Source organism: Chlamydomonas reinhardtii, chromosome 7, assembly GCF_000002595.2.
Source record: "Chlamydomonas reinhardtii strain CC-503 cw92 mt+ chromosome 7, whole genome shotgun sequence".
Lineage (NCBI taxonomy): Eukaryota > Viridiplantae > Chlorophyta > Chlorophyceae > Chlamydomonadales > Chlamydomonadaceae > Chlamydomonas > Chlamydomonas reinhardtii.
Genome location: NC_057010.1, coordinates 5,355,027 through 5,369,017, shown reverse-complemented (window position 1 = coordinate 5,369,017; position 13,991 = coordinate 5,355,027). Strand labels below are relative to the sequence as shown.

The 13,991-nt window shown below is 66.5% G+C and overlaps 2 protein-coding genes across 2 annotated transcripts in view; both read left to right on the top strand.

Annotated features, from left to right (window-relative positions):
- The first annotated feature begins 39 nt into the window (after positions 1 to 39).
- CHLRE_07g350050v5 (uncharacterized protein) lies at positions 40 to 3,562 on the top strand. The gene is made up of 9 exons (XM_043064542.1): positions 40 to 384; positions 589 to 624; positions 754 to 814; positions 949 to 1,038; positions 1,254 to 1,331; positions 1,462 to 1,568; positions 1,718 to 2,266; positions 2,543 to 2,650; positions 2,877 to 3,562. The coding sequence occupies exons 1-9, from the start codon at positions 124 to 126 to the stop codon at positions 3,072 to 3,074; spliced, it is 1,488 nt and encodes a 495-aa protein (XP_042923110.1). The 5' UTR covers positions 40 to 123; the 3' UTR covers positions 3,075 to 3,562.
- A 647-nt stretch (positions 3,563 to 4,209) lies between these two features.
- The window catches only part of CHLRE_07g350000v5 (uncharacterized protein), a 13,356-nt gene continuing 3,574 nt past the window's right edge, over positions 4,210 to 13,991 (top strand). Inside the window, exons 1-16 of the mRNA XM_043064541.1 lie at positions 4,210 to 5,132; positions 5,307 to 5,413; positions 5,624 to 5,686; positions 5,993 to 6,213; positions 6,337 to 7,678; positions 7,916 to 8,094; positions 9,863 to 9,917; positions 10,215 to 10,273; positions 10,580 to 10,679; positions 10,811 to 10,900; positions 11,244 to 11,330; positions 11,485 to 11,630; positions 11,975 to 12,068; positions 12,409 to 12,531; positions 12,916 to 13,087; positions 13,317 to 13,609. Coding sequence (XP_042923109.1) covers positions 4,610 to 5,132; positions 5,307 to 5,413; positions 5,624 to 5,686; positions 5,993 to 6,213; positions 6,337 to 7,678; positions 7,916 to 8,094; positions 9,863 to 9,917; positions 10,215 to 10,273; positions 10,580 to 10,679; positions 10,811 to 10,900; positions 11,244 to 11,330; positions 11,485 to 11,630; positions 11,975 to 12,068; positions 12,409 to 12,531; positions 12,916 to 13,087; positions 13,317 to 13,609 — 3,654 coding nt within the window. The 5' untranslated portion in view covers positions 4,210 to 4,609. The remainder of the gene's footprint in view (positions 5,133 to 5,306; positions 5,414 to 5,623; positions 5,687 to 5,992; positions 6,214 to 6,336; positions 7,679 to 7,915; positions 8,095 to 9,862; positions 9,918 to 10,214; positions 10,274 to 10,579; positions 10,680 to 10,810; positions 10,901 to 11,243; positions 11,331 to 11,484; positions 11,631 to 11,974; positions 12,069 to 12,408; positions 12,532 to 12,915; positions 13,088 to 13,316; positions 13,610 to 13,991) is intronic.

The following is a 13,991-nucleotide window of genomic DNA, read 5'->3' as shown; positions in this document are numbered from 1 at the left end:
ACAGAAAACTGGATCCGCATGCAGCCTGGATTCACGGGGCCTGTTTGGCGAAGCCCGCAAGCCGCTGGTCGACACTCGACAGAGTTGCGCATTTCAATCCTGGGTTACTCTCCATGCTTGAACATGGCTGAGCGACTGATAGTGCTACAAACTGGCATTGCCTCGGCCGGGGCGAGGCTCGCAGTGCTGCACCTGGCATTCCTGGTGGCTGCCGTGTGGCTCAAATATGTTGTAGGCCGCATTAAACCAGGCGGGGCGCGCCTAGCGCTCGCGGCGCCCATCCTCATGTGCAGCGTCGCGGGGCCCTGGATGTTCGACGGCACCGAGGAAGTCCTGCCGCGCCTGAGCACGCTGTTCATCTTTTCTTGGCTGTGCACATTCAAGGTGCACAGGCCGGGCCGGAGGAGGAAGACTGACACGTCAGTTAGGGCTGGAAGCGGTGGCTCAGCGGCGTGGTTACCGCGCCTGTGTAGACTGCTTCCATGCTGTGCTCCATGCTCCGGTCCTCTTACGCTACCGACCAGTGTCCGCCCCCTCACCCCCTGCCACCCCTCCTTTCCTACCTCGCTGCGCCCCTCACACCTGTAGGTCCTGGCATTTTGCATCGGCCGCGCGCCGCTGAGGGTGGGTGCCGGGGCAGCGGACACTGCCTGTCTGCAGGAGCTGGGCGGCCGTGAGGTGCTGGGAGCCCGTTGGGCCCAACACTCATTTGGCTACACCTGAGGCCATATGATTGAACCCGTATGCCTGCAGGAAGACATGACTGTGGCCCAGCTCGCGGCCATCATGATGCTTCCGGTATTCCCAAAGCCGGGTGAGCCAACGCGGGTGAGACAGACAGCGGCCGCACTGATGGTACTCCACCACGCGCCAACTCATATGTGCAATGTAACACAGTGTATGCACGCTCAGCACCTCACAGGCCTCGTCGCTGTCCTCACCATGCAGAATCGCGAAGCAAGGAGGGGCCCGAGGGCCGGCTGCATGACACGGCGGGGTCGGGTGCGGCACTGGCGGGCCGCTGGGTGGCCAAGCTGGGTGAGACGGGGCTGACAAATGGTTGCAGGGGGCTACGGGCACGGGCTACGGGTGAATGCGTCGAATACGCTAAATCTGCGGTGCGCTGCGGGCAGGTGCGGGCAGGTGCCGCCTAGGCAAGGGCTCGAACGCGGTGCCTACTAGTGCTCTCTCGCACCGTAGCCTCTGTTTGGGGTACGGTATGCATAAGACAATCCCGCTTGCCTGGCACGCAGTGCTGCTCGGGCTGGTGGTGTGGTTGATCAACAGCTATGGAGACGACATGCACGGAGCCGCGCGGCACTACTTGTACGGTGAGTTTGGGGATTCCGTGTGGCGCCCTGAACCAAAGCAAGCCCAGCGCGGGAAGGAGAGTAAGCTTTTCTGCACTGACAGGCTTAGCGCGCGCCGCGCTGCTGTGGCTTTTCACCCTCACTCGCACAGCCTTCGGCATGTATGCGTTCGTGGGCTTTCTGATGGACGGCCCGGGCGCTGTGGCGGTGGAGGCGCTGGGGCTGCAGCTGGTGCCCACGTTTGACGCGCCCTGGCTGGTGCGTGCCAGTGCGTGCGCGGGCTGGGTAGGCTTGGTGGACCCCTGCAGCAGGGGTACTCGCTTGGTCGCTAGCCCGGTCCAGTTGGGAGGCTTCTGAGCCGTTCTCCCGCGGCGCCTGCAAATGTCACCCTTCCTTGCTGTCTGCAGTCCACCTCGCTGGCCGACTTCTGGGGCCGGCGCTGGAACATCACCACCAGTTCGGTGCTGCGGACGCTGGTGTACGACCCCATTGCAGAGGGGCGGCTACTGCCCGACCCGGCTGTAGCAGCCACCGGTGCTGCTGCCACCGGCACCGGTCTTACCAGCGGCGTAAACAGCCGCGCCGCTAGCACTGCTCAGCTGCCGGGGGCGTCAGCGCCCGAGCCGGCAGACGACACGAACGCAGATACGGATGCAGACACGCCCAACGTAAACGCCAAGGTGCGGACTGACTCTGCCGGCCCTGCTGCCGCCGCGACGCCCAAGGCCAGGGTAGCACAGGACGGGCCGACGGAGCGGAGGCAGGCAGGCGGCAGTAGCAGCGGCGCCGCGGGTGGCAGTAGCAGCAGGGGGGCTGTAGGACGGCCCAGCATGCTGCGGCGGCAGCTGGGTCTGCACGCCAGTTTCCTGGTGAGCGGCCTGGTGCACGAGTACCTGGCCTGGAGCATCACCCACATCGGCTGGCACTGGAAGTGGACGTTGTTCTTCTACATGCAGGTGCGCATGTGTGATGCGAGTGTGTGCGTGTGTGAGAGAGTGTGTGTGCGCGTGTGTGCGTGCGTGTGTGTGCGTGCGTGACAGCATGTGGGAAATGAAGCACCAAGGGGAACGGATGCGTGCCGAATACACAAGCAAGCAGCGACTCGCGTTTGTTTTGGGCCCAGCAGGTCTGTTCACGAATGCTCGCAGCTGGGCTGCTTACTTTGGCGCTGACAGCTCCGACGGCTGTGCCCCTACGCCCTTGCGCCCCTACCTGCTGCGCACTCACTGCAGGCGCCGCTGATGACACTGGAGGGTCTGGCCCGGCGGGCGTGGCGGCGGGCGGGGCTGCCACCACCGCCGCGGCTGTTAGCCAACCTGGCCACGGTGGTGGTGCTGGAGGTGAGCGGACTAGTGGGCGGGACTAATTGGCAGTGGTGGCGGGCAGTGGGGCATGTGAGTCTAATTGTGAATGGAACAACATTCAGTGGAAGGAGGATTGCATCAAAAGGACGCAGATTTGCTTGACGGGACCCGTCACCTGCATGTAGGTAAAAGACACGCATTTCATGTCGCACACGCGTCCTAAGCCACACGCGCATACACACCATTCCTTACTTTCCTGCAGGTTATGGCGTACCCGCTGTTCTTCGGGTTCGTGGAGACTGACACGGACCTGGCACGGCGTGTGGTGGCGGCGGTGTCGCGCAACTACCAGGCAGCGCTGGAGCCGCTGCGGCCGCTGCTGGCGGGCGCGGCGGCGGCGGCGCTGGCGGGCCCGGGTGGCGCGGCGGATGCCAGCCGGCAGCAGCAGCAGGAGCTATAGAGCACAGCTGCAGGGCGGTGGTGATTGGATGAAAGGAGGTGTGTGTGTTGAAAGGCGGCTGCAGGGCGGCGGTGATTGGATAAGGGGATGTGTGTGTGTGTGTGTGTGTGTGTGTGTGTGTGTGTGTGTGTGTGTGTGTGTGTGTGTGTGTGTGTGTGTGTGTGTGTGTGTGTGTGTGTGTGTGTGTGTGTGTGCGTTGTAAGGCGGCTGCAGGGCGGTGGTGATTGGATGGGAGGTGTGTGGGTGTTATAAGGCGCGCGGCGTGCGCGCGCGGGGGAAGGACCGGAGGAGTCGCAGCGTGCGGCTGGGGTGGGTGATCGGGTACGCGGGTGCTGAGGAACAGCAGCAGCGCGCATTCATTCATTTGGGACTGACAACTGACGTGGATGGTGGACATTTGCGCGGCCAGGCGTGGGCGCGTGGCACCCTTAATCTTCGGCCGCTACTACCAGATGCCAACTGCGACGGCTGTGTAACGTTCCTTGCAATCGGCAGTTTCCCACCTCCTGCACAGCTGCAATTCGTAGTGCCCAAGCCAAGTACCCAGGGCGCCGCAGAACTAGAACAGTGAGAAGGCGACAGGGTTGCTACATCAGGTTAGGCAACGCCTGCCTTGCGGATTGTCCTGCACATGCACCGGGGCGGTGCAGGTCCCGCATCATACGGTATGCCGTATGCGCCTCTGCGCACCTGCATCGAAACCCCATTGGGCAATTTGCCGGCCAACATCCGCATGCATGCACGACGCCTACATACACATACCAACACCTTGGTAGAGACGTTGAGTAGACGCCATGAATCGGGTTGAATGCCAGAGCTCGAAGCAGGGGTTTCCCTTGCTTCATAGCGCACGCTGTGTTGTATTATTCGAGCCATATGGCTTAGTTGGGGGGCGAGCAATCGTGGGTGGCCCTTCCGCACGAACCCAGGCACGAACCCAAGCGTGCACGCAAGCGTGCAACCAGGGGAGGTGCGTGCAACCTGGTGCAACTGCTCAGAGCGCCTGGTACATCCTGCTCCTTGTCGTGTTCGGTCGCCTCGATCTTTCAGTAGGCAACAAACATCGAACAAGGCATTTCCGGCGGCGTAGCTCCTTTGCACCGTGGCAACCGTCTAGCCCTCATCTGATACGGCCAAAAAGGCGAGGCCGCGAAGGACCCTAACTGATGTGCATGGAAATCAAGGAGACGCTCCAATATTTAAACTACATTTGCTTAAAGCTATAGCTCGCCATACCTTGTACTCGGCGAGCACACACGCAATACGGACTGCGCGGAGTTCATCGCGGAACCACGATTTAATTATAATGTACTCCTTTGATATTGGCTATCACATACTGATTCATCACAGTGTGTCACCGTTCCGGAGCACATGCAACAGTTGCAGGCCACAATGAGTGTGTATAATTTGCACGAGCTATCAAAAGCTGCGCGATGGAGGCATAGGTGCTATTATGAATCGATGGGAAGCCCACCAGCACAGCGGAGGCCATTTTGACTGGCGTGGCGTTGTCGCGCAGCACGCTAAACTGCGTTATGCTAGCACCAGCTGACGCCGCTTTGTCGCCATCTCACGTCGCGGTGGTCATCGAGGACAGCCGCGCCGATGAGGCGACAACTGTCGCTGGTGCTGGTGCCCCTGAGCCGCAGCCCCCACCGCTGCCAGAAAGCCCCACTCGCGAGCCGGATGCGCAGCCCGCTGCCATAGACTTCACCGACAATGGGCAAGCAGGTCAAAACTCCATCCAGGCAGCTGCCAACTTTCCTGAGGGGCTTGCGTGGCCAGCTGGTGCCCTGCCAGCGCCCCAGGACGCAGCAGCTGCACCTCAGGGCGAGGACGCAGCCGCAATGGAGGGCGAGGACGTAGCCGCACCCGCCGCGGCCATTGCGCCCGGCATCATCACAGCCGATCGCAACGGTACCGCAGCAGCTCCCCCACCGGACCCTGGAGGCAAGGCGCAGCAGCCGCTGCCACAGGAGGACTTCTTTGCGGCGACGGCAGAGATGGATGAGATCTGCAAAGACCTGCCCGCGGGCGGCGAGGGGTCAAACTACAAGGGTGCGTTGCGGGCGGTGTGGTCCACGCGCACGCACTGGTGGTGATGCAGATTCAGGACTCGGGATTGGCCTTAAGCTGCACTGCCCTGTGTGCAGGTTTGCAACGCGTCGCAGGAACTTACGTGTGTCCATTCCGACGGCCGCCGCGCCGGCCCCGCACTCCGCTCGTCCGCAGATGTCGTCCTACGCATTGAGTTCATCTCGAGCAGGGAGGTGAAGGCGATCATCTCTCTCACCGTCATCGTCATCGGCGCGGGGGTTGCCATTACCGTGTATGGCAAGGTGCGGTGGGCAGGCGGCGATGCAAACCCAAATCGGTAGCGCTGGGACTGGAGATGCCGCCGGCGGCCGCCGGGCTCGCAGTATTTAGTCGTGATGATGATGTTGGAGATGTGTTCTTTTGTGTGTGAGAGAGATACTATAATAGCAGATTGCTTAGTGTTGCGTAACATCACGCGGTACCTTATGCCCTCTCGCCATACACATGTCCAGGTCATGGCAATGCAAGAGGGCACATCCTGGTACAACCGCTACTCCAGCAGACCCAAATTCCAGGCACGTGTGTGGCGCGGCGCTGGTGGAACACGGGGTGGGCCCTTTGTGGGGTTGGGTGAGGGGCTTGGGCTGGGGTTACGGTCAAGGCCCAAAAGAGTAGAAACAGCCCTCGCCCCCCGCCGTGCTGCTTGCGTTTTGCTCATGTCAGCGCACGTGTCATCCACTGAATCCATCCGAACCCAAATTGGTGAAAAATGAACGATGGTTCCTCGTCGCGCTGCTTGCTTTTGCCCACACCGTACCCCCTTTGACTATTGGGACATATTCCGTTGGGCTCATGCATATAACCCAACCCCCACACCACAGGACAACTTCCTGTCGGGCACCGTGTGTATCGGCATCACCGGCCTCTTGCTGCTGCTGTACCTGGCGGCTGGGCTGATGCTGTGGCTGCGGCGGCAGCGCTGGGACGCACGGCGCTTCCGCAGCTACCTCACTCGCATGACGGAGCTGGTGGCCATGCTGCTGCTGGTGGCGGCGTGGACGGTGGCGGGCGACGGCCGGCGCCTGGAGCGTGACTGCCCCAAGTGCGGAATAGGGGAGGGAGGGGAAGGGAAGCAGGCGAGAGCTGTTCAAGTGCGCCCCACTTTCCCTCGTTCCATCTTCACCAGCCCAGCAGCCACCACCCCCGGTTGACCCTGCACCCGCAGGTTCCACCACACAGTGATGCTGACCTTTGCCATCCGGAGCACCTGCAGCAACCTGCTGCTGTGTCTATTCACCATAACCGCGCGCGGCATGACGCTGTGGCGCGGCGGGCCGCTCACGCGCTGGCAGCACATGGGCGTGGCGCTGGACAAGCTCGCTCGCGCCACTCGCCGCTGGGTGGTGCGGCGCGCGCGGGAGGAGGAGGCGGCGCGGCGGCTGCTGCAGGAGCGGTTCCGGGAGGAGTGGCGCAAGAACGCGCGCGATGGCGCGAAGCAGTTTCGCGAGACGGCGGGCGCTGTGTGCGTGGGCGTCTCCGCGGCGGGACAAGCCGTTGGGAAGTCGGCGGAACGCGTTGCGACCGGGGCCACGGCGGCGGCGGGTCAGGCCGTGGCGGGTGTGGCCAAAACCCTTAGCGGGCGGCGGCACGGCACGTGGCAAGGCGGGGCCGGGGCGGCGGCAGGGCGCATGGGGCAGACGGGGCCAGGCAATGGCAGCCATGGGACAACGCAGGTCAACCCGCTTGCAGACCCAATGCCCGCGCCGCCGCCGGCGCCTAGGCCTCCTGCGCCGGCGCCGGAACCGCCTTCGCTGCCGGCGGTACTGGTGCCGTCTCCGTCACCTTGTGCGTTGGAGGTGGAGGCGGATCGCGCGGCACCTGAATTCCCACCACCTCCCAGTGCTGAACCCATCGCACTGACGGCAACGACACGAGCGGCACCTGCGCTGCCCTCGCCACAGTCTGTGCCTGGGGGTGAGTTGCCGATGCCGGCGTCGGGGCCCGGTGCGGCTGGCGGTGGCGCTTCCAATGGCACTGCAGTAACAGCAGAGGCGGCAACGGTGGCGGTGACGAACGTCAAGGATTCGGACGTGGCTGTTGAGGTGCCCGCGGTAATTGCTGCCGATGGGTCTGCACTGAGGACGGAAGTCAATGCGGCGGTGGTGGCGGCGGCACCGAATGCAGGCGAGGAGTTGCATCGGCCCTTGCCGGCCGCTGCTGGGCTGGAGCCCTCACACAGCGCACCGGAGGGGGACACAGCGGGGGCGGCAGCCAACGCAGGACGGGCCGGGGCGGAAGGCGCACCGGCGGGGCAGGCAGCTGGAGCGGGGGCGGTAGCGGGAGCGAAGCAGGGAGAGGGGCTGGCAGCGGAGACGGCTGCGCCGCAGCCCCAGCCACCCATGGATGGGGATGCAGAGGCTGCTGCAGCTGAGGCTGCTGCTGCTGCGGCGGCGGCGGCGGTGGCTGCTGCAACTGCCGGGGAGGATGCGGCCGCCCCGTGCCCCGTGTGGGAGCCGCCACGGGCCACACTGCAGCAGCTGGTGGAAGTGACCGAGTGCGCGGCCAAGGTGTGGGCGCGTGTGCGCGTGCACCACATGTTCTGGAGGGAAACTAAACCGTGCACGCGCATGTACCGTATGCGTATGTTGCATGGGCTTCAAGCTCAAGGAGACGGTGCGTGTGCATGTGTGGGTGCGTGTGCATGTGCGTGGGCGTGCGCGTGCAGGGATGTCCACTGCTGTCCTCAATCCTGCACCCCACCAACCTGCATACCGTTCTCTACCTCCTACGCTCCCACCCCGCAGGCGGCCTCCGAGCAGCTCTACATCGACGGGCCGTGGTGGGCCTACCTGTCGCCGGTGCTGTGGCTGTTCCTGCCCTATCAGCTGTTAGTGGCGCTGGCGATATGGTCGCTGTCGGCGGCCGTGGACCCCTACCTCTCACAGGACGCGGAGCAGTGCATGGCCTTCTACACGGAGTGCCAGTGGGTGCGCGTGCGGGGCGTGCGGGGCGTGCGGGGTTGGGGTGGGGCGTGCGGGGCGTGCGGGGCGTGGGGCGGGGCGTGCGGGGTTGGGGCGGGGCGTGCGGGGGTGGGGTGGGGCGTGCGGGGGTGGGGTGGGGCGTGCGGGGTTGGGGCGGGGCGTGCGGGGGTGGGGTGGGGCGTGCGGGGGTGGGGTGGGGCGTGCGGGGTTGCGGCGGGGCGTGCGGGGGTGGGGTGGGGCGTGCGGGGGTGGGGTGGGGCGTGCGGGGGTGGGGTGGGGCGTGCGGGGCGTGCGGCGGGGCGTGCGGGGTTGCGGCGGGGCGTGCGGGGTTGCGGCGGGGCGTGCGGGGCGTGCGGCGGGGCGTGCGGGGTTGCGGCGGGGCGTGCGGGGTTGCGGCGGGGCGTGCGGGGTTGGGGCGGGGCGTGCGGGGTTGGGGCGGGGCGTGCGGGGTTGGGGTGGGGCGTGCGGGGGTGGGGTGGGGCGTGCGGGGGTGGGGCGGGGCGTGCGGGGGTGGGGCGGGGCGTGCGGGGTTGGGGCGGGGCGTGCGGGGTTGGGGTGGGGCGTGCGGGGGTGGGGTGGGGCGTGCGGGGGTGGGGTGGGGCGTGCGGGGGTGGGGTGGGGCGTGCGGGGGTGGGGTGGGGCGTGCGGGGGTGGGGTGGGGCGTGCGGGGTTGGGGCGGGGCGTGCGGGGTTGGGGCGGGGCGTGCGGGGTTGGGGCGGGGCGTGCGGGGGTGGGGCGGGGCGTGCGGGGTTGGGGCGGGGCGTGCGGGGTTGGGGCGGGGCGTGCGGGGTTGGGGTGGGGCGTGCGGGGGTGGGGTGGGGCGTGCGGGGGTGGGGCGGGGCGTGCGGGGGTGGGGCGGGGCGTGCGGGGTTGGGGCGGGGCGTGCGGGGTTGGGGTGGGGCGTGCGGGGGTGGGGTGGGGCGTGCGGGGGTGGGGCGGGGCGTGCGGGGGTGGGGTGGGGCGTGCGGGGGTGGGGTGGGGCGTGCGGGGGTGGGGTGGGGCGTGCGGGGGTGGGGCGGGGCGTGCGGGGGTGGGGTGGGGCGTGCGGGGGTGGGGTGGGGCGTGCGGGGGTGGGGTGGGGCGTGCGGGGGTGGGGCGGGGCGTGCGGGGGTGGGGTGGGGCGTGCGGGGGTGGGGTGGGGCGTGCGGGGGTGGGGCGGGGCGTGCGGGGGTGGGGCGGGGCGTGCGGGGGTGGGGCGGGGCGTGCGGGGGTGGGGCGGGGCGTGCGGGGGTGGGGCGGGGCGTGCGGGGGTGGGGCGGGGCGTGCGGGGTTGGGGCGGGGCGTGCGGGGGTGGGGTGGGGCGGGGCGTGCGGGGGTGGGGCGGGGCGTGCGGGGGTGGGGCGGGGCGTGCGGGGGTGGGGCGGGGCGTGCGGGGGTGGGGCGGGGCGTGCGGGGGTGGGGCGGGGCGTGCGGGGGTGGGGCGGGGCGTGCGGGGGTGGGGCGGGGCGTGCGGGGGTGGGGCGGGGCGTGCGGGGTTGGGGCGGGGCGTGCGGGGTTGGGGCGGAATTGGGACGGCCACGGCGGGATGCGGTGGCGTGGGACGGCCTGGCACGGCCTGGGACGGTCTGAGACGGCCTGGGAAGGAACGCTTGTGTTGGGCAACGATCAGCGAGGCGGAATTTCGGTAGCAGATGGGTGTGAAGGAGAGCAAGGAGAGGTAGGCGCCAGGTAAATGCCAGGACGGCGGCGGGGTTGTGGATGCGCGTGTTCTGTGCCCCTGCCCTGCTTGCACCGACTGGCGGCCTACCTGGCTTGTGGCTGTGCGTGCAGGGTGGCCACCTCTGAGTCGTACGGCTTCATGGCCGCAATGTTGATCGCAGAGGTGGTGAGTGGCGCGGCGGCTGACCGTGTGGTGGACACCCCCACTGTCCTGTGGTGAACGTTGGTTTAGTTTGCTCTGGTGTTTACAACGCCCACGCACCCTTGAACCATGGGCACACAATGTTTTAGCTACCGCACGCGCGTGTACGGTGCCGCGCCTGCCTCTGTCCGCATTGTGTCCCGTTGTCCGCGCGTCGTCGTCGTGTCTGTGCCGCTGGCTCCCAGTCAGCCCCCCGACTGGGTTTGCCGCTTCCTGCGCGCCTTGTCACGTCACCGCTGCCTGTTCTTCTTTCCCCTACAGGTCTACCTGTCTGTGTACCTGATTTACTGCTACCGCGCCGCCGCCTACCTGTCCAAGAGGTCAGAAGGCCCAATAGTCTTTGGCGTCCTGCTTGCCCGCTTCTTAGCTGCTTGCAACAGTGTGTGTAAGCCCCACGGCACCGACCCAACTCAACATGCAAACGGACACACACACACACACACACACATACAAACACGGCGCACACACACGCGCTGACCATACCCCCTTGTGCAATCCTAAACACACCCAAGAAGCCTGGCAAGGTACTATCCCCAGCGCCGCACCGTATTGCATACGTCATCCTGCGTGTTCCGTCCCGTTCCCGCTCGCTCACGCACAGCCGCTCCCGCCCTGTTCGACCCCAGGTCGTATGTGGAGTACCGACAGCTCAACATCAACCTGCGGGTGGAGATGCGAGTGCGCAGCTTCTCACTGCTGTTCATCGTCGCAAACAACCTGGCGCAGGTGCGGCGGGGTTGACGACACGTGCAGGTTTTTGTTTTGGGGGGGGGGGGGGGTAAGCCGTTCCATTGTGTTTCCCAACACACATGCACACACTTGTCACATACCTCCCCCGCGCGCCTCCGCGCCTGCAGGCGTTTTACGTGCCAGTGGTGCAAGTGGACGGGCAGCCGCGGCGCTGCCGCTACAGCCTGGACACCATCTTCGGGTCCTGGAGCTCTGTGGTGCGTGTGGAGTGTCTGTGTGTGTGCGTGTGTGTGTGTGTGTGTGCGTGTGTGTGCGTGTGTGTGCGTGTGTGTGCGTGTGTGTGGGTGTGCGTGTGTGTGTGTATGTGCATTGGGAGAGGCGTAGTGAAATCCAATGACACCCGGGGGTTGCAAGGTTTGCACATGCGGGGTTTTGGCGTGTGCGTGCGAACAGGGTCTTTCGGCGGCAAATGCGGGCAGCGGCGCTGGCCGATCTTGGCGTGCTTCGCTGAGTTGCATGTTTGCCCTGCATCCCTTTGCACTCCTGTCTGCCCGTGTCCCCCAACAAAACTCCCCCCCCCCCGCCCCGCTCCGGCTGCAGGTCACGCTGACGTTCCTGTCCTGCGCGCTGTCCTGGCTGCTCTACCCGCGGGCCATCAGCAGGAGGCCGCTGCGGTCACTGCTGCAGGTGCGCGGCGGCGCGGCTGCCGCACCGCTCCTTGCCACCCACCCACCTGCCACCCACCTGCCACGCACCCATCCGCCCACCTGCCACCCACCCACCTGCTGCCACCTGCCGCCCACCTCCCGCCGCCTCCCACTCCCACCGCCTGCCACGACAGCGGTTCGCCTGGATCGAGGCGGACCTGCCGCGGCAGATGGCTCGGCGGCACGGCGCGGTGCCGCACGGCTCCACGGCGGAGGCGCGGCAGCTGCTGGACGCGGCGCCCATGTTCTGCTTCGAGACGGCCCTGAAGCTCATGTACTGGTGCGTGGCTGGTCGGGGCGAGGCGAGTCGTGGGGGCTGCATGTGTGTGTGTGCATGTGTGTGTGTGTGTGTATGTGGGTGCGTGGGTGTGTGCGCGTGTGTGTTGGAAAAGCGGTGCGAAAGCCCGCCCAGAGAGTGTATGCTCAAGAATGAAGGAGGCACGCGGCACAGTGTACGCACATTTGTGGGGTGTGTGGGCTGTGTGCGCGCTGGTGCGGCGGTGTGAGCCCCGGCGCTTCAACCTGCGCGCGCATTGGGGCAGTGCCGGTTTGGGCCAGCACTTACCGCCATCTGGCCCTCCAACTCCGTACACATGAATTGTCGATATCCAAAACGTTATACAGGTGCCACTTTGCGTACGAGTATGACGAGGAGGGCATCCAGTCCTGGATGCATCTGGATCAGCTCATGGCGCTGTACGACCTGCAGGAGATTGAGGTGCGCGTGTGTGTGTGTGTGGTGGCGGGGGGGAAGGGGTTGTGGATCCCAGCCCACACTAAACCGAACCCAATGCAATAGAGCGAGGGGGGAGAGGGGGGAGTTTATTCCAATCGCAAAGAAACCATCCGGGGGTGATAAGCGCGAGCCCATCGAATAGGTCACGAATGGGCGGGAGGCCAAGGCCGGGGTGGTGGTGGTTAACACCATGAGGCACGGGGATGCAGGACACGGAGGTGGCCCCAGAGGGGGGCGGTGGTGGTGGCGGGGGCGACACGGCACCGTGTCCAACGCCTCCCCCCCACCCCACCCCACCCCCCATGTGCCCCTTGCCCCCCAGGTGATGCGCGATGAGGAGAGCGACACCAAGGCGCTGCTGGCCACGGGGCCGCGCTGCTGCCTGGTGGTGTTCCGCGGCACGGCCTCGCTCAAGGCGGCGTGCGTGGACCTCAAGGCATACATGGTGGGCAGGGGAAGGGGGAGGGAATGGGAGGGTCTGCTGTACGGCAGAGGGCGCACAGGCGCACGTGCCCGGAGGGGCCCCAGGCCCAGGCACTGACGGGGTCAGCAACAGCAGCCAGCCGCAATCCTAGCCGCAACCCACCAACGCGGCTGGCCATGCTTTCACCTGTGCTCGTGCTGCCTCTGTAGCTGCCTGCCTGCTGCACCGCCGCTTGACCCCAGCCCCTCTCTCCCTCCCCCCTCCGACTTTGTCTGCTGTGCCAATGTGCCTGGCTACATCTCCGTTTCATCTTAATTAAGCATGAATGTAACCCCCCCCACACACAGTCACACTTCTTAACAAATACGGTATGAATGTACCCCCCGTCTCTCCACTCCGCCCCAGAGCCGCTTCTACGACCGCGCCTCCTACACCGGCGTGAGCCCCATGTGGTGGGCCATGAACGTGCACCGCGGCTTCCAGTGGAGCTGGACCAACCACCACTTCAACCGCCGCGTCGTGGACTGGGTGGCGGCCTACAGGCGCAGCAACCCGCAGGGCCGGGTCATCGTGACGGGTGGGTGGGTGGGTGGGTGTGCGCGCGTGTGTGCGTGGGAGGGGGAAGGGGATATTGCGTGCCATAGGCCCATAGCGCACCCTGTGTAGCCCGCACCGCAGCGGCACTGAGGCGCTGAGCCACCACTACGCTCCGCCCTCACCTCTAGCTGACGGTACTTGTACTCCCTCTGCTCCCTGGCGCTCTCGTGCTCCCTCTGCTGCCGCCGCTAATCCTGCTGCCGCCACAGGCCACTCGCTGGGCGGCGCACACGCCACGCTGTGCGCCTTGGATCTGTCCATAGCCCTGGGGCCCGGAGGAGGCGGATCAGCCGGCCTGGGCAACGGTGGGGGTGCCGGCAGAGCCGCTGGCGGCGGCCTCGCACGCGCCAGCCGGGCCAAAGGTGCCCCTGTCGGGGCCGGGGCCGGGGCTGGGGCCGCGACCGCCGCCGAGCCGGCGCTGCTTCCTCAGGACATGCTGACCTGCTACACCTTTGGCTGCCCGCGTGTGGGCAACCACTACTTTGCCAAGGTGTACAACCAGGTGCGGCACGTGCCACGTGTGCCCGTGTGCGTGGGTGGGAGGGAGGGAGTGGGAGGGAATGGGAAGGAGGGACTGGGAGGAAGGGAAGGAGGGAATGGAAGGGAATGGGAGGGAGGGAGGGAGGGAGGGAGGGAGGGAGGGAGGGAGGGAGGGAGGGAGGGAGGAAGGGAGAGAATAATTACACTTGGTAGCTAGTGGCGAAGCCACTGATGACTAGGGCTGACAAGCCCTAGAGTTGGAAGGGAGGGAGGGAGGAAGGAAGGGAGGGAGGGAGGAAGGGAGGGAGGAAGGAAGGAAGGAAGGGAGGGAGGGAGGGAGGGAGGGAGGGAGGGAGGGAGGGAGGGAGGGAGGGAGGGAGGGAGGGAGGGACGGAGGGGCGCAG